Source organism: Citrus sinensis, chromosome 3 (assembly GCF_022201045.2).
Source record: "Citrus sinensis cultivar Valencia sweet orange chromosome 3, DVS_A1.0, whole genome shotgun sequence".
Lineage (NCBI taxonomy): Eukaryota > Viridiplantae > Streptophyta > Magnoliopsida > Sapindales > Rutaceae > Citrus > Citrus sinensis.
The window spans coordinates 27480159-27500580 of NC_068558.1; the positions used below are offsets into that span (position 1 = coordinate 27480159).

The window sequence follows — 20422 nt, forward strand, 5'->3', positions numbered from 1 at the left end:
GTGGGTTTGGGCGGGTTTGCGGGTACAATTGCCATCCCTAATCATTATGCACAAACTGGGTGCTGGATGACTATTTCAGAATTCTTTAGGATAAGTTGATGTTAAAATAAGAATTCATGGGTTCATTGAAATTAATCCTAAAAAAAAAAAGTAGCTAAAACTTAATAAATAAACAATACCAAGTACCCTGAATTACCAATGGATAAATAAATATGAAAAAGAAAAAGCACGCAACCGCCATTGCCGACGAAGATGATTGTTCTCTAATTCCTCCATCTGACATTCAAATATTCCATTTTCAACCTACCATTCCAATCACTCACAACAATTGCTTATGTAACCACTTTTTTTTTTCTATCAAATTGAAGCTCGATTGAAACCAAAAACAAAAGAAAAATAACAATAACAATAAAAATAAAAATAAAAAACAATGGAGGATTCGGCTGAGACGAATGCGGAATTGTTGAAGAACACGCCATCAAATATAGCGAGATTGGAAGATGAGATAGAGCATTGTAAAGGTCGCCAAAAGTACTTGGCGCAAACGCGAAGTCCTTCCGATGGCGGGGACGTTCGTTGGTACTTCTCGAAGTTCCCTTTGCTTCCCAACGGTCTGTTCCAGTTTCATTTTCAGTTCCTTCAATTTTTTTTTCTCTTTTTTGTTTTTAGTTTGAATTAGATTAATTACACGTGGCGTGAGAGTAAATAATTGGGAATTTTTGGTGTTTTCACAGAGCTTGCTGCTTCGGTTCCTAGGACTGAGGTAGTTGGGAAGAGTGATTACTTTCGTTTTGGTATGAGAGATTCTCTTCCGATTGAGGCTTCTTTCTTGCAGGTCAATTTTTTTCCCCCTTCTTATCTAATATACATTGACTTTGCCCATGTAATGTTATGGTTACTGGTACTGCCACGCAGCATATTCCGTTAAATCCTCAATGCACAATGTGTGTCTGGTGATCCCAGAGCACTTCATTAGTGTAGTTGAAACTGTGTCTGACAATGTTGCTCACCTTACTAGAGTATGCATATTAGTGTGTTGAGCACAACAATTGATGCGAGATTTTATGAAATTAGTTTTGAGATGCTTGAGTGAAGCATAGTTAATTTCTTTGCTCTATGTTAATCTGAGTGACTCTATCCCATGGTGTAGTCAGGTTAATCCCAGCTTAAAGTATATTGAAGAGTTGTTATAGAATTACAGAACTTATATTATTTACAATGACTTTGCATATGTTATGACGAGTGACACTGCCACGTTGTGCGGTCTGGTTAATCGACAGCTTTTGCACTCTACAAGGTATCATAAAGCAACTTTGCGCACTGCATGTGGTGTGATTCTGTAGCACCTCATGGATTTGGTTGAAACTATGACTAACGAGATGTCATTAGGTGGCAGTGTTGCTTACCTCAATAGAGAATGTATATATTCTAGTGTTGTATTTGATGTGAGAGTTTCTGAAACTACATTGAGTTACTTGAGGAGCATAGTTACGACTTAGGAGGCAGCTATTGAGGCCATGTGATATTAGTGTCTTAATTTCAATTAATTTTTGTTAGGTGTTATTTGTTCATTAAACCATGATATGAAGAACTCTATGGATGTGTTTTAATAAGGCAAATGGTTGAACACTTGTTACAGAGAGAGGAAGAACTTCTCTCTAACTGGTGGAAAGAGTATGCAGAGTGTAGTGAAGGTCCACGGGAACGAGCTAGTTCTATTAAGAAGTCAGATGTACATGCTTCTTTGACAGAGTCTGTTCGATCAGCTGAGCTATATGAAGTTGAAGAAGAAAGAGTTGGTGTCCCTGTAAAGGGAGGACTCTATGAGGTATCCTGCTTTCCCTTGGTGAATTTTTTAGCTCTTCCATTTGTTTACTTTTATTCTGTGTTTTACTATGAAGCCAAATCTAGAACTCAAATATTTTCATCTAGTTACATTGAGGATCCTTGCTCATAGTGATCAGTCTACCTTGAGAAAGTTCAGTCAACACTGGATTCTTTTTTTGCAATGAGCTAGAGTTATCTTTGAAAACTTCAAATTCTTGTTTTAATAGAGTCTACCTCTGGTTTATCTAGTGGCTTCTGGAACCTTTCTCTCATATTTTACTTGATTTTATTGCCAAGAAAAATACTCATTCTTATAGCAGACTTTAGACCGTAATTACTAAAACCATTCCAAACATGGATAACACATGTGAATCTTGATTAAATGAATTTCAAGAGGAAAGCTAAATAGCATCTTTAGCTGCGGATGTGTGACGTCTGAATTTAGCCTCAAAACGAAGAAAATAAGCTAAACAACATCTTATATACCTACTGTATAACAATTTCTTTTGCTTTCGTAATGTGTTGTATTGGATTGGAACTTGGTTCATTTGCATTCACCAGCACCCCCACCCCTCCTTCCTCCTCCAGTTGTTCTGGACTCTATATGTTTTAACACTTTTGGTATTAGACAGTAATAATAAGAGGATTCTGGTTCAATGTTTCTTTTCTTTTCTTTTCAACCCTTACATTATTTATATTTGCTCCGCTTTTGGTATTACACTGCAATAATACAAGGATTCTAGTTTCTTTTCTTTTCAACCCTTACATTATTTATAATTGCTCTTGCAAGATTCTTAATCTTTAACTGAAATTCTGGGTACTTTTGTTCATTTCAAAGCATTGTTTGTTTTTTTGTAACTTGGAGAATACTTTAAAGATGAAGCCCTCGATTGCAGGTAGATCTAGTGAGGAGACATTGTTTCCCTGTTTATTGGAATGGAGACAACCGGCGTGTTTTGAGAGGCCATTGGTTTGCTCGTAAGGGGGGCCTTGATTGGCTTCCAATTCGTGAAGATGTAGCTGAACAGTTAGAGATTGCTTACCGTAGTCAGGTTTGCTGCAATAGTTATATTTAATACCTGAATAATATGTTATTTGATAAGGTTGGGTTTAATCTTATTGTTTCCATTGCCCATATACAGATAGTCTGTATTTATAAATATATCCCAACATGAAAAGTGCTTGAACTTGTGAAGAAGCTATAAATTTCATTGGTTCATGTATATCTCGCAGTATGAGAAGTGCCTAAATTTTAAGAAAAACTTTTTTTTTTTAAATGCAAAACATAGAAGCTTATATTTCAAAAAATAGATGCGCAAAGAAGTGAACAAGAAGTCCACGAGAGAAGAATCCCTAAAGATCGCGCAAAGATCTATGCAAATTTTCAAAGTAACCGTATAATCAATATAAAATTTAATTCTATTGATTATCTTCTTTAACCAATAGAATTTTGGGATGGAATGATTTGCAACAATAGAAGTGTGCAGTTTATTTTTAATTGTTATTCTTACTTATTTTTTTTCTTAAGAAAAAAAAGAATACTGAAGAATGCTGGACTTGTCCCAGGTTTGGCACCGCAGAACATTTTAACCTTCTGGACTTTTTGCAGCTCGAGTTGACCTGCAAGGCTCTACTCCAGTACATATATTTTCTTGTGAAATGGGAGATTTCTGTTCCCTCAATTCCTAATACGGATTGGTAATATGGGCACTAACTTCTCATGGGTTGTCCATGTAGGGTCTTCATGCACTTTTTACTGGAGAAGATGATACATGGGAGGCTTGGCTCAATGTTGATGCATCTGGTTTTTCTAGCATCATTAGTTTCAGTGGAAATGGAATTAAGTTAAGGCGTGGTTATTCCCAAACCATCTCAGCAAATCCAAGCAAGGTTCTTGTCCTTCTCCTTTTAGTGATTGAATAAATCCTCCACTGCCTTTGTTATGTCCGTATTCATGGAATATGAAATTAGATTCTGTCTTTTAGGACATTATCTAATTTCATTTTTGAAATTAGATTCTTATTCTTAGGACATGATCTAATTTTTCCTTCTCTGGAATTTAATTTTGTGAGTTATTGATGTGTAATTAAATAATCTTTTGGAACTTCCACACTTGGTACTCTGTAATGTCAATTGCACCAAATCCAGGATGAATTACGTCAGCAGAAAGAGGAGGAAATGGACGATTATTGTTCACAGGTAGGACCGTCCTTATTTCTTTGATTTTTTGTTTTTATTTTATTTTATTTTATAATTTTTATAATATTTGGGCAACAGAGATATGGGTTTTGGAGACCAGTTGAGTGACACACACACACCCCCCCCCCCCCCCCCCCCCCCCCCCCCACACACCCACACACACACATATAAGTATTGTTCATGTTTGCTGGTCTCCTTGTTTGCTATGCAGTAGTAATTGGGTACTTGCTGACTGCCATGTTTTGCTAGCTGGTGGGAATTGGGAACCTAACCAGCTAACTTCTAATCCTCACTGGAAAATTGTGTAGGTCAACATAATGAAGGATTTGCATGATACTATAATTTTCAGGTCATTGGACTTGTGCCGAAATATGAATTTTTAAGTGAAGTACAAACGTGACCCAAGATTAATGTTATGACGGATAACATTATTTTTTAAGTGAAATTCTGGGTACCCATTATTTTTTAAGTCCTTGACAGACCTGCAGATAACTTGCTGATTTGCCAAATGGGAAGTTATCTTTTGTTCCTTGTCTATGATGGCATTTGTTTTTTTTTTTTTTAACATGAAATCTGAATAGATATGAATTAGTCTAAATTCTAAATAGGGCTAAATGCCTAAATATAAATGGCATGTTTCTTTTTTTGTCTGAATCTCTGATAATAATTATTAACTTGTTTGTCTTTTCAATTTAAAGAGTCTGAAAACCAGTACTTCTACATTTTTGCCTTTACAAATTTTAAATGCTAAATAAATAATAAATATTTCAAGGAACACAAATACAATAGTATTTTATCACAACATAAATCATGTTCAAGTGAATGCCTTTAATATTCTAAATAACGCTAATTTAAATAATATAAAAAGATAAAAATAATAATAATCTATTACTATATTATCAGTTATCATAAGATATGGCATAAGTTATGGAGATGAATAATAATGCTAATTAATAAGTTTTATTTAGGTAACGATGAAATTAATTAAGTAGATAGGGTTCTTTTTAGAGAATATTTTTTCCTAATGTCATTCAGTCTTTTTAGATTTAAGTACCTTAGAAAATTGACTTAATGACTTAACAACTTGATGACTGAAAATTTTCATTAAGTTGAAAAAACAAACTTTTTCAGATTTTTTTGGTATTCATTTTAGTGATTCTTGAGGTCACAATGTTGTGAACTTTACAGTTTCTCCCTGCTAAGCTTTTGAAATTTTGCTTCTACAAAACAGGTGTGTGAGAACATTTGTTGTTGAGTTTTTTTTTTTTTTTTTTTTTGGGGTAACTTAGGATTTTAGCTACAAGAATTAAATGTGGGATTCTGATTGTTATATTCCACAACATATTTTATTAGTGGTGTATTTTTTTTTTCTCCTCTTAATGCTTTAAAGCTATTAAATTGAATAAATGACTACTTTTCATTGTCTGCTAGTGAATGTATAACAAATCTGGATGCTTTGCTGCTCTTCTGCTCTTTTATTAGATATTCATAATAGTGCATATCTTCAGGTTTGCAATGTTCTTTATTTACATCCTATGTTCTTATTAAATTACCATTTTTCAGTATCTTACCAGACTGTCAGTTGTGTTCTCGAACGGATAGGTGTAATCTTGTACTATTGATGTAGGTTCCTGTTAGACACCTAGTCTTTATGGTTCATGGTATTGGTCAAAGGTTGGAGAAATCGAATCTGGCTGATGATGTCGGCAACTTTCGCCATATAACTGTACATCTTGCCGAACTTCGCCATATAACTGTACATCTTGCCGAAAGACACCTTACTTTGCATCATCGTGGCACTCAAAGAGTTCTTTTTATCCCATGCCAGGTGAACAGAAAATCTTATTATTTCAATTTAGATTTCTTTACCTATGCTGTTTGGGTTCATTGTATCGGGAACCCATCTATACTGTGTGGGATCTGAAAAGGGATCATGTTTGATGAAATTAGACTCTGCTTATCTGAAGCAAATGTGAAAATGCATTGACATGTTGTCTTGATGGGTTTGTGTCATAACCATAATTGTTAAGAGCTTATTCTAGTTGGGCTCAACAAGAATCCTGTCTCTTTCTCCTATCATTTCCTGTTCTCTTTTATCTCTTGTTGGTGTGCTAGTGCATGTTCTTGGTTCATTAACTGTGGTAAACAGTGTATTGTGTGATTAGAATCCTATTTTGATTTGAGATTTGTGGTCTTAGTTGATAATTCTCACTTGTACAAATTCATAGGTGGTCTGTTATTTTAATTTTACCTTTTAATAAAGAATTTTATATTAGAAACTGAAAAGTTAATGAAATAATGAAGAAAAAAAGTGTTTAAGAGACAAAACAGTTGTCTCCAAGATCAGCAAATAAACCTAGGAGTGGAACCAAAAGGTGTACAAAAATCTTCTAAAATCAATCAAAGGTTGATTTACAGTGAATACCCAACTACCCTAAAAAAGGCAAACAAACCTATACAATCCTGTTTACAAAGTTGTTCTCACGTTTCTTATAGTTCAAAAGCAATCCTGCATTCTTATTATTTTCAATAAATTGTGCCAAATGCTCATCAGACATAGCATTATATTTTTGTTTCAGTGGAGAAAAGGTCTGAAGCTTAGCAGTGAAACTGCTGTTGAAAAGATCACTTTAGATGGTGTTCGTGGTTTGCGTGTCATGCTGAGTGCAACTGTTCACGATGTATTATACTACATGAGCCCCATTTACTGTCAGGATATTATCAATTCGGTACTGCTTTATCTTATCTCTATTTTCTTACTCTCTTCTTTCATATTCCATTTTCATTACTACAGATGATAATTTTATTTGGACCAATTCTTCATAAGATGTCAACGTTGCTTTCACTGAGCAAAAACCTGAAAAATTATAGGGTCAAACTTGCTGATGTCTAGACATATATGATGGCCTTGATAAATGTGCTATCAAGCTATTTGACTTACTCTGTTAGTTCCCATTGGTTAACTGTTCATGTTTACCTTGACGTTTCTTTTCAAAGTCTTGGATCATAAAAGGACAAGTGTATTAGTTGAATTCTTGAGGATCAAAGAAAAAGTAACATGTCATTTTTCTCATGCCTAAAGCATATTTTTTATGGTCGTTGAGAGGATTGTTTGAGGGACTCATAAAGTAATATAGGAGCCTTAATTTGGAAGGATTTATTAAGTTTAATTCCACTACGTTGATGATGGTGATGGAAACATCTTTCTGCTGGAGATGTCTTGAGCATGCGACAATTTCATCTTCTAACATGCAAATCCTGTCTCAGTTTTTTTTTTCATTTATTTTTAGTATAAATGAAATTGCCTTCTATCTACTATGACATTGACTTGATGTTTTGGAAAGGAAGCGACTGTTTTTTGTAGGGGTCAGAAGTTTGTGGATTCAAGATGTCTAGGTTGGAGTTGAAAACTAGATTGAAGTTTAAACTGATGAATATGCAATTCTCCTCCAGGTTTCAAATCAATTAAATCGGTTATATCTGAAATTTCTAAAACGGAATCCTGGTTATGATGGAAAGGTATGGAAATATCTCTTTATTAGTTTATAATAATTAAGAATTAGTTTAGAACAATAAAGTGACAATTTACATTGTGTAATCCTTTAATTTATCCTAATATTTGTATAGGTTTCCATACATGGTCATTCCTTGGGAAGTGTCCTCTCATATGACATTCTATGCCATCAAGAGAATCTATCTTCTCCATTTCCAATGGATTGTTTGTACAAGGAACGTGCCGGCAGTGAAGAATCTTCTCCGGATATGAACAATCAGCCTTCTAGATGCAACTCTTCAACCAATCTAGAGAATAATATCTCCACTATGATGAATGATACTAGGGAAAAGGTGAATCCTGCTGATGAAGACACAATGACTGTGCAATCAACTCAAGTAATGCACGAGGGAAATTCTGAAGATCTTTCCCCAATTATGGGTCCTGTCATGTCAGATTCAGGTGATATTACTGCAACAGCTATGGTCTCTGAGCGAATAGGTGACAAAGATGTTCAGGAAATGGTTCATGGTTCCAGTGACACTTTTTTTGCACAAAATGATGGCTTAAATGAAGCTACCTACAAGGACTTTGGTGTCAAGGAAATGGAGAAGATGATAGAGGAAGATTGCTTAAATACCAGTGATAAGGATAAAACAATTAATCTTCTTATAGAAGAGGTGGAAATTTATAATGCTTTTGGCACGCCTTTCTTTCAATTCTGTGTATTATTATAAGTTTACCTGAAGCCAGGTTTCTTTTGGCTAACAAGAGTATTGAAATCGGATAGTTTCTTCTGAAAAAGTATTTTGATAAACCTTTGGTTTCTACCAATACAAGACTTAAAATGGATTTTTTCTGTGTTTCAGATTGGTTCCCTAAAATCAAAAATAGCGGAATTGGAGTCCAAATGTGATGGTAACGGCCTAAGTGGTGAGTTGCATTGGTTTGATATCTGTTCTTCACATTCTACTTTTTCGTTGTTTTCTATTGAAGGAGACTGTGTGATATTTTGGAGTTTTTATGTGTTGCATAAACAGAAAATTATGAGGCTCTTCCTAACAACCCAGAGCAACCATCACCTGACAAGCTGCCATCTAAGCTAGATGATGCACCAAAGAGTTATACCCCTTATGTTAATTACACAAAGCTTGAGTTTAAGGTTGGGGACAAAAGCACGCTCATTCCTTTGTGGAGTATCTTTTTCCTTTAACCATTTTCTTTTATTAAAGAGCTTTTCCAGAGTCAACAATTTCTTTCTTTTTTTTTTTTTAATTTTTCCTCATTTCATAGATTTCAAATTTAAATCTTTGTATTTTGGTAGAAGAAATGAAAATTGGATCTTTGCAGAGCTTTTATGTACATATGAGCTATTATTTGTGTTATTTGAGGGATCTTTTAATTTGTTTTGTTTACTCATCAGGTTGACACATTCTTTGCTGTTGGATCACCTCTTGGTGTCTTCCTAGCACTCCGTAATATTCGTATTGGAGTAGGTAATCATACTTTTTCAAATGCTTCAATATTGGTTATTGGCTATTCTTACTGTTGGACACAGCATTCAGTGAAAAATTTCAGCATTCTTAATATTTATATGCTTAGTAGTTTTGATGAACGATAAAAAAATAGCTCATACGGGGATCTGCTTGCGGACATATGCTTGAAGGAATTCTTTCACTTCAGGAAGTACAAAAATGTTTGAGCAATGCCATGAGATAAAATTCTTTTACATCTTGGTTTTTGGACTTTAATTAACACATGAACATATTTTAACTTCTAATGGTTTTCGATAGCTCTTTGAAGAAGTTAAAATGATTATGCGTATATTGTTTTATCAATGTAAATTTAAACTGACATTAGATTTTGTGCATTGTTTTCAATTGTCAATTGTGTCGTTTTCATGAAAGCTCACATATATCAAATAAGTTTGTGTGTCTTGATGTTTAGTTAGTTAATCGTACTTTGGAAACTCTAATAATTGTTTTGCTTGAATCATCCTCTAGAGGTCTATCTTTATTGTAGTTTCCTTTTTCTTGCTTTGGAATTCTTTATAGTACTTGCCTCCATGTTCAAACTCTTAAAGTACAATTTTTATGAGCTATTTTTTCCTCTCTTTCCAGGAAAAGGACAAGAATATTGGGCAGGGGAAAATTTAAACGAAGAGATGCCAGCTTGTCGTCAAATGTTCAACATATTTCACCCATTTGATCCTGTAGCATATAGGTTTATTTCACACATCTATTTCATTGCTATTATCATTCTGTTTACTTTTTCTGGAATATGTTGCATAAACTTTCATTCAAAAATGTGTCACCCACTAAGGAAAAGCATCCTGTTGCAATCAGGTGGGCCTATCATATCATGGTTTCAACATTTGCAATAAGTTAATTCCGCTTTTAAATTTAATGTATTAGGTTTATATTTGAAGATTGGTGTAATTTTTTTTTTTTTTGAGAAACGTTTTCTCCATAAATATTATAAGAATTTGGGATTTGGCATTTTCTTCCATATTCGGAAGATATTTGTATATGAAGTGTTATTCTTTGTACTAGATATTTTCTCCCCTTTTGTAGACTTTGTACATAAAGTGATTTTATTCTAGTTTTTCAAGCACTGCAAAGTCTATTATAGGGCTTTAATACAGTATTAGAAAGGGTGGAGAAAAAATAAATTTCAAAATATATGGGAAGAATTATGTTCCTTTGCTCTCTCCTTTGTCCCTCTATCATTACTTTCTCTTAAGTTCTGGCTTCATCCTCCTCTTATCTGCTCCTTTTCTCTATAAACTCTCACATTCTCTTTTTTATCTGTTGGGATTCTTCTTTCTTCTCCATCCTTCCTTTTGAGTCATGTTTTCTTTATATGCTTTCCCATTGTCCTTTCATTTGCTTTCTTGTTCGACCAAAGCCTTAAAAAAGAGAAAAAGGAAAGTAATGCTTCAAACTTTGCCAATTTTGAAGTGTTTGATGAAATGCCAGAAAAACTGGCCTAGGAGATAAAGAGCACACCACATCATATCTTTTGACTCCAAGCGCATATATATATATATATTGATGATGATATTCTGAGAGTTCTATTCTCATGATAATGTGTCTCTTTTACATGCTTTTTCTTTTCCGTTATTGTCTTTGATATGATAATTCAGCTTATATTCAGGATGTATTTACAGAATTGATGTTGGATTTTGATACAGAATTGAACCTCTTGTTTGTAAAGAATACCTAGACAAATGCCCAGTTATTATTCCTTACCACAAAGGTGGGAAGAGGTTGCATATTGGATTTCGGGTAAGCCCCTTTAATACTAGTAGAATGAATTAAATCTATTCCCTGTCTCTGTGTGGCAACTTCTTTTCCATATTCTTACTCTTAATTTCTTCATATCTGTGGCTTAGGAATTTACTGAAGATTTAGCTGCTCGTTCTCAAGCAATTTCAAATCATTTCAATTCTGTAAGGGTGGGTCTTGACTTTCCTGAGTTAATATTTCTTTCTTTCTTAATTTATGCATGAGGTTTTGCTGTTTAACTTTGTATTTCAGCTTTTTGGTATTGTCTTGTCTTTTACACTTTTGCTCAGGCTGTAATGTGGGACATAAGGAGAAAGGGGAGAGATATAGAGGGAAGAGAAAAAGAGGAGGGAGAGAGAAGATAAACAGCTGAGAGGTGAATAGAATGTAAAATGAGAATTTTCTCCATATGTATATATTGAACTAAACATTTGTCCTAATCTAAACTTAACCCCAGTTCTTTGGTTCATAGCTGTAGAGATTTAATTCTAACACATTTGATTCATTTGCCTATATTTTTTATACATGCATAAACTTGTAATCACATAAAATTGCCGGGTATCAGTTGGAAATTAATTGAATTGTTCTTGTTCATAAGGAACTGCCATATTCATTTTTTAGCTGTTGAACATTTTCTGATCATTTGTTGGAAACTATTGAGGTTCTGAATTCTATGCCGTTGAAACAGGTTAAAGTTTTAACTGCTTGTCAATCAAGAAATGCAGATGGTATAGAAGGTAAATAGGTCTTCTCCTTTATTGTTTGTATTGCTTTTTCTTTCAACCGCCCTTTATATTGTTCTTTTTCAAGCATAAAAATAACAATATCTTCCATGAGAACAGCCCATCCTCCTGTGTACTGGCAGCTAACCCCACCCCCCCCCCCCCCCCCCCCCCCCCCCCCCCCACAAAACCCCCAAAAAAAATAGCCCAAAAAAGGGAAAAGACCCATTGAAGGAGGAAAATATAAAGCATAGAAGAAAAGGAAACAAATAAAGTAGGTACACTTAATTTAAGTTGGTTTTCCCTATTTATATGTTATTAATGACATCAATGATCTGTCCCATATTATATTGCAGAAGAAGAAGAGCACAGTCAAGAAAATGAAGAAAGGTCCTATGGTTCTATAATGATGGAGAGGCTAACTGGAAATCAAGAAGGACGGATAGATCACATGCTTCAAGTGTGTACTGAATTTTGATGCCAACTATTTATGCTTTACTGTTATTTCACGTCCTTGACAAAAATATCCTTCGATTGTGTTTGTGTATTCAAATGCCATGTTTTGTTGATAATTTGATTTTGAATTATTCCTTCGCTTGTGTTCTCATCCAGCCAGTGATGGCCATGCTACCTTATAAATTTTATGCAAAACTTTCCTACTTATTCTTTCTTTGGAATGATGTTACCTTCTTAGTTTAGGAATGTCTTCCCTCCACTCCTCCCATAAAACAGAGAAAGTTAATAGACCGGGCACGGCATGACTGTGGTTCTTTTGCTATCCGTCTAACTTCAGTTCTACCCTGTGTTCCACTGGAAGCTATTTTTGATTAATGTTTTATATTTTATGTTTTGCCTTTAGTGTAGGCTTAGAGGATATATTAATTTGTTAATATATGTGGTTTTTATCAAATTGTTTTACAGTTAGCTTGCCTTATGTCTGTAACCATAGATGAATGTCATGTATCTTTATCCTAGGCTGTTACTATAAGGTTCTCTTATTGCTTGACAGTCCTGCGCTTGTCAGTCTCGCAACTGGCAGTCTTTAAAAGTACTATGTGGACATTAAACCTCCTAGGTGAACAAGAGCTAGCTAATTGGACATTAACCTCCTGACAAATTGAACAAGAGCTATCAAATTGAACAAATTGAACAAAAGCTAGCAAATTGAACAAGAGTGAAAATCCCTATATTTGGTTTTTTTTTTTTAATAAGCTATATTTGGTGTTGTAAAAGGGTGATGAGGATTATCATCTGACACAGATCAACCATACGAAGCAGTAAGATGGATAATGTAATACTGTTGGAAACGATTGAAAATGTTAGATTCTAGGCTATGGAATTTTACATATCCTCTATTGCATGCCTTGAGGTCTATAAGTCGGCATTTAGGGATCTGAATGTTGATAAAGAGGAGGTTCCTGGACATTACTTTGTTGCATGCAACTTAGACTGAAAATGAGGGTGTGGGGATATGTCTGCAATACAGGTTTGTTTGAATAGGTGTTACATCAAAGTGGATGCCAGAAAACGCAATGTACAATAAGACTTGGGCACAGTATTAGTAATTTTCTTATTACTTTGTTATTCTAAGTAGGGGCATATTGAAGCTTATCGAACTAAAAAATATCAATCTTCAATTTGTCCCCAAAAGTGTGAAAACAGCAATTTAGCCCTATTTGCTATTAGAAGACGAGAGAAATGCATCAATGCAGCCCTCATTTGCTTTCATCTTCTGAATGAAAATGCGGTGTAAATTGAGGTTTTCGCGCTTTTTGGGGGTAAATTGAAGTTTGTCATTCTATCTGGGGGATGAATTGAAGTTTACCCTTTTTAGTTTGCAATATCGAATAACTTTCCTAATTACTTATAATTACTTTTATTGGTGGTAGGATGGGGTAATTTAAGTTTTAATTAGTTTAGATAATGACTGCCAACTTATGCTGTTAATGTCTGCTAATCTTGCGTTTTTGTATCGATCATGCAGGATAAAACATTTGAACATCCATATTTGCAAGCCATTGGGTCACATACGTAAGTGCTTTTGAAAAGGATAATATTATCAAGTATATACTTGTGTCTGTTTTTCATTTCTTCATACCGTATGTTTTATTATTCCATGCTTTTTATTGAACGAGCTGAGATAAGCTAGTTCGCTTGAGGCAGTTTGGCATGCATTTTTAAGGCTCTAACATGAGAAATATTGATTATCCCTTTGACAAATGTTCAATAGATTAGCCTTTGTGCTTGAGATCATAGGAAATTCTGAAGTTACATCTGTACCACAGAGATGTATCTATATCCGTACTGCTCAGGGTGATATAGTTCTCCGAATGCAGATGTATTCCTTGTGCTATAAATCCTCGCGGCAGGCAACATTGCTTGATGGAACAGTACATTTGTTTCTTTGCCCCTTATTTGTCCAATAACTAATTCTTGATAATTGACCAGCTAAGCTAGCTGGATCTCTCTTGCTTCTCTTGCTAGCTAGATGGGATGTAAATTTGCATTTCTATTAATGGGTCTGGGTGGTCAGGGAAGGTTTCTTTAAGCATCGGCAAATGATTTCTATCTTAAATTTAAATAATGATATTATTTGGACTTTAGTTAACTACTAAATGAAGGGGTGTCATCTGCTCCTGTTACTTGATCTCGTGTCTTACATGAACTTAAAAAATGCATCCTATTCCTGTGAGCTCATGAGCTCGGGGGCGAGGCTATTTGCTCATCACTTAGTTATAATAGCTGTTTGCATGTAATGTTGCTTAATTTTAGGAAGTATAAATTTCCTTTTAATCATTTGAGTGTTTGTGTGCAGAAACTATTGGAGGGATGAAGATACTGCCCTCTTCGTACTGAAATTATTTGTTTTTTTTTCTACTACAATTATTATTATTACAATCATGAGATTTTTTAACAACATTTTTTTCTTATAACGAGTATTCTTCCTTTTCATTTTTAAATATGTATATAATTTTCAATTTATAAAAGTTCTTCAATCTTCAAGACTTAGCGAAAATAATTTTCAAAAATTTATTATGGCCAATATGGTACGATGAAAATCTAACGTTATAGTAAGAACATTTTGTAATTTCATTTTGCATGTTTAATTAATTTATCTTTTTCAAATGGTCTTTTTACTCATAAATTTATTGGCATTTATTTGCAAATAAATTTATAATGTCCTATTAATTTATCCGATGCACTTAAAAATTAATCAAATTAAGATTTTCATTACAAGAATGAGAACTTTGATCACTTAAGCAGTTAGTGACAATAGTAACCTAATATGAGGCTTGTTGAAAAGTCAAAATTGCAAAAAGAGTCGAGCCTAAAACCACTTCTGTTTAGAAATTTTTTTACAAGCTTGTGAGAAAATAACTCTTTAAAACTATTAATATCAATAAAACTATTACAAAATTAAATAAATTCACAACTTCCAAAAGCTAAATCAAATGGTACTAATTTGGGATTTAGATTTCATGGGCACTACATTAAAAAAATACAAAAATCAAATGAAATTAGAAAAAAATGTTGTAAAAAAATAACAAAAATATTCAAATTTCAAAGACATGATCTAAATTCTTAGGCAAGATCAAATATATATTGTTTTCAACAGAAAAAATGAAATTTAAATATAAAATAACACAAAACTATATTCTAATTTTAATAACATATTTTTTGATGATTTTTTACAACAATATTCAAAATATTAAAAAAAAATCTCGACTAACATACTCATTCTATGGATGGAACTTGAGGTGTTGAAATATCTTTTTTCAGTTGAAATGACTTTAGGAAATTTCGTCATGAATTTAATATTTTGACTTTGTTCACATTTATGCTCATTTATCATTTAAGTAATTATAATTTTGCTAACAACACTTTTTTCTTTAATTGACAATCATTCTCTTTTAAATATACATACAATTTTTTTAGTTACAAAATAAGTTCTTCAATTTTTCAGGGCTTAATTAAAATAATTTTTCAATATTTATTATGACCAATATATGGCATTATAAAAATCTAATAGCACAGTAATAACATTTATGATTATGAATTAAGCGTGTTTAATTAATTACTTTTTCAAATGATTTTTTGGCATTTGCTTCTAAATGAAATTATAACCTACTAATTTATCCAATGCACTAAAAAATGAACCAATACAAAAATTTCCATTCATCTACACAGGTTTACAAGAATTTTTTACAAGCTTTTAGAAAATAAAACCAATACAAAACTAAATCAATTTACAGCTTTCAAAAACTAGACCTGCATACAAAAATAAATATAATAATAATAATAAATAAATAAATGATAATAAAAAATAATATTCAAAATTTAAAATGCATGTCTTAAATTCTTGGGTAGAACCAAATAAATTTTATTTTCAACCAAAAAAAAAAAACCCAATGCGAACTACACACAAAACTATATACTAATTTCTGACAATATATTTTTTTAAAGAAATTTTTAATAGCAATATTAAAACATAAAATTATTCCCGGACTAGCATACTTGTTCCATGCAATGTTTATGTCAACTTTAATTTAACAATAAAGTATCTTTGGAAGATAAAGAGGAGAACACATCTACAATAAATAAGAACAAATTGATTGCATGAATAATGTAAATCATCAAATAGCATCTAATATGAACAACTTCCAAAATGAAAGGAAACTAAGAACCTAAACCGTGTTTATTTATCCATTGACTTGTATATTTATTGTAGTTTTCATAATTTTTATAATTTTTCAGCATACCCAAAAACAATCGGTTCAGGTAGCCATATCACATACAATATCTAGGTTACTAATTACCATAGCATGGTAGTAATATCAATACCACAACCGTTTTGGGGTGGGGGGGGGGGGGGGGGGGGGGAAGATGGGGGAATACAAATCAATATAATTTTTAGCTTTTTCTTTCATTTTTTCTAGCATGAAACAATGGAATGGAATAAAGCTGCTATAGAAATCAGCATTACAGCAGCATTCAGTTTAGGAAACAAATGAAAAAAATATATATAACACGGGACTTTAATTTTAAGAATTCTTTAGAAGTAAAAATATGATCAAATTACCCTAATAATGTCTGTTAATAAACTACCTTCATTATATTATTTAACAAAACACATACACAGAGGTTATACCATGCATGATTTTCAATTCTTTTGTAATTTCCTTATGCATTCATTTTCCCAAAATCTAATATAAACCAGTATTACCCGCTTATTACTACTATTTTCTTTATTCTAGGTTACTACCAAAATTAAGCAAATATAAAAGAATTCGGAAAATAGCTCTTTAAAATCTAATTTCTCTTTAGCTATTTATTGTTCAAGAATAATTTACCAAAAGAAGCTTATTTAGTTGTTATATAAATTAACTTAATTTCAAAAAAATATAGATATAAATGTAAGATTGAACTAATTTTATGATAATCGCACACTATTTAGTACACAAATCATGAACCATCTAGTGAGTGCAATATTATTCAAATAATTTGATTTAATTTGGAAATGTAATTATCATGCTTAAAGCATATAACCGTAAAAATAATTGAATATAACATTATTCAATATTAATTGCATTCAAATTGTAATTATCCATATTATGTACCATTATAAATTTGATTACTGTTTACCAAAATAATTTACTATGCCATAAAAGATTAAATAAAGTAATTAATTTGACATAATTTTGTATTAATTAATTTGCATAAGAGATTGTTTGTGAGTTTTATCTAAAAATATCAAATATTAGATGCTTTATATTTGTCTAATATACAATTATTTTTTTAGAGGGTATATAGAGAATGTATTAATATTAGCCACTAATAATAACAACAACAATATTTGAGGGGTAAGTATGATGTTTGGTATGATAATTATTTGATAGTTGGATAAACATTGCAATCATTTTTGTAGGTAGGGATTTAAGTCCCTGTATGTGTATTGTGGGATATTGGGATTGATTTCTTCCAAATATTTAGAATTGAATTGTTTTCATTATATGTTTAGATATTTGGATTTTAATGCGATTAAAAATTGATAAAGTTGTTTTGATAATTTTTAAGCAAAACATCATTACATTTATAAAGTAATATAAAAAAAATAGTTTAATTGATATATAATTTATTGTAATTTATTATATTAAAATATTAATCTTATTAGTACATAAGTTACATTTTTTAAAGTAAAAATCATTAAATTTATAACGTAATATTAAGAAAATAATATAATTATTTTTGTTTAAATATATTAATCTATTAATTTTAATTAATTATATTTTTTATTAGTACATAAGTTAAATATATTAACTATTTTTTCCATGAATTAAAAGAAAAAGGAGTATTTTCTTTTTTTTAAGTTGAGGGGGTCTTTCATAGTTTTTTAATTTCAGATTGATTATCTTGATATTTACCTAAAATGAGGGAGCTTTCAGATAGTTGCCATTTAATATTTGCCTCTTTTAACCAATTAAAATGAGAGTACCGGTGTTTTATAAGCGGGCCCAAAAAACAAAAAAGTATAAAAGATTACAGGGAAAGTCGATTTAGGGTTGGCGCGGCGGTGCTCACAATGAAGACCATTACCATTGATCTGCGAGTGCTATTTTGTGTACTCAACAAGGTCATCGTTACTTCTTGCTTAATAGAACCGCGGCAAAAAAAATTTGTTGAAGGAAAAGTTCGGATGTTCAATAACAGCAAGCGTCCCAATTCGGTTCGTACTGTAAGCCGGGGCACAATTCCTGTTTTAGCCTCGTCGAACGGCTCTGCTACTTCCAGAAGGTCGGTAATTTAAGCTTTGCTTTCTGTTCTATATCTTCGTTGTTAAAAAAAAAAAGTATTATTCATTTGATATTGGAAATATTTCTCCATGCAGGAAGGATGATTCATCTGTCCGTGAACCATCAACTGTCTTCGAGGAAGAAAACCCTAATGGTGACTCTACAGGTAAAAATGATATGTGTAGCATTAGTTAAATTATTCTATGAAATTCGTTAATCAAACATAAGAGTTGCAATTTTTGTTTTTCCTTGGGGTTGAATGGATCGTTAGATTGTTGTCATAAGCATTTTACATTGTTTGGTCCATTGAATCGTATAAGTTGTTGCGATGTCAAATCGTGTATGTGCCTGCCGCCTGCCCCTCCACGAAATCTTGTCTACCTCGGTTCTTATTGCTCGCTGCAGATGCCCCAATTGTTGGGATAATCATGGAATCGGATTTGGATCTTCCTGTTATGAATGATGCTGCGAGGACCTTGAGTGACTTCGGCGTACCTTATGAGGTTCCCTTTTAGAACTCTTTAATACTTTTGTTATTACTATAGTCTTTTTCTTCTCAAAATTAATTCTTCATCAGTGATTGTATTTGTATGTATGTGTATATGATGTATTTTTTATAATCTCAAACGAACTATGAATTCAAATGCATATAATTAAGTTTATATTTTCCAGATTAAAATATTACCACCTCATCAAAATTGCAAGGAGGCATTGTCTTATGCATTGTCGGCTAAGGAGCGAGGCATTAAGATCATTATTGTTGGTGACGGTGTTGAAGCCCATTTATCAGGCACGTTATGAATTTTTCTCCATATATACTGACTTGATTTAGCACAAATTTCTCACTAGAGTGCATTTCTTTTATTTTAGGTGTAGCTGCTGCAAATTCTCAAATACTTGTTATTCGTGTTCCTTTATTAAGTGAAGACTGGAGTGAAGATGATGTAATCAACTCAATTCGGGTAGGCCACTCTAATAAATTTGTTTATCTTTACATTATTTACAATCCCTACAATCTTCAATGTTTGTGAAATTTACATCATATTCCTGAAATGCACAACTAGAATCTAGAGATTCTCAAATTTTGTTAGTATTTTGCTGCTTGTTGGTTTAAATCCAAAATGGATGCTTATTTCAAGCATCCATCTATAATGAAACCCAAATCAAACACTTCTTCATTTAAGTTTCCTTACCAAGTAGATACACTTATGAACCTGTTTCGGACTGCAATTGTGCTTCGAAAGGCGCCAGCTGCCTTCTTAGTGACAGCACACAGCTGCATCAAAGATCTGACTGTGCTGATTAGCAGTGCTGATTAGCTTTTTGATAAATATTTAACATGTTGCTCTTTTGCTCTTGGACCCCTTTCATTAGCTTGGGGAAGACAAGCTCTGTGCATAAACTTCTAGGATTTTATTGAAAAAGAAATCATTTTTTTAATTATTTTGTAAAGTTTCCAGAATGCCCTTAACTGTAATGGTTAGCACAGTTTGAGGTGGGAGGAAGAATGTGTGAATAAACATATCGATCCATATAATTGTTACTTTTTTGAGTACTCTTATTATTTTAAGTATGTGAATGAAATTATTATATTTTGTTGGTTAATGGGCATTCATGGCCTTGAAAGGGGTCATTTAGCTTGAACAATAGTTGAGTAATGTAATCACTTATTACATAAATGGTTCTTGATACTTCCATCAGGCAGAATCATACAATGCAAGCAAGTTATTGGCGTGTTATTTTTTTGAAATGACTTCTGATTTGTTCACTGTATTTATAATTATGCTATCTTTAGCTTGTCTTGAAAAGCCATAGTGCTAATCTTTGTGTTTTGGTTATTCAGATGCCAAGTCATGTCCAAGTTGCATCTGTTCCAAGAAATAATGCGAAAAATGCTGCTCTATATGCAGTAAAGGTACTTGGAATTGCTGACGAGGATTTATTGGAAAGGTTGGTGTCCTCACTATGTGGTTGATAATAATGCGAGTCTGATTCAAATGCCGGACAACCCATATTAGTGTTATTTCTTTTAATATGAATCTATGTCTCAGTATGAACTAATCCTTTTTGATGAATTTTCTTTCTTTGTGTTTTTAATGTTGC

The 20422-nt window shown here is 32.6% G+C and overlaps 1 protein-coding gene and 1 pseudogene across 6 annotated transcripts in view; both read left to right on the plus strand.

Annotated features, from left to right (window-relative positions):
- LOC102621011 (uncharacterized) overlaps window positions 1-20422 on the plus strand; it is a 38548-nt gene that overhangs the window by 17760 nt on the left and 366 nt on the right. For 2 of the 6 annotated variants that reach the window (XM_052436719.1, XM_052436721.1), the window contains exons 4-6: window positions 18992-19109; window positions 19190-19281; window positions 20163-20269. In XM_052436719.1, the coding sequence (XP_052292679.1) occupies window positions 18992-19109; window positions 19190-19281; window positions 20163-20269 (317 nt within the window). Of the gene's footprint in view, window positions 1-18035; window positions 18321-18414; window positions 18486-18639; window positions 18823-18991; window positions 19110-19189; window positions 19282-20162; window positions 20270-20422 lie in introns of those variants that run through there. The other 4 variants (XM_052436720.1, XM_052436722.1, XM_006478336.4 and 1 more) reach the window with 3 other exon arrangements.
- Window positions 193-14531, plus strand: LOC127898629 (phospholipase SGR2-like; annotated as a pseudogene).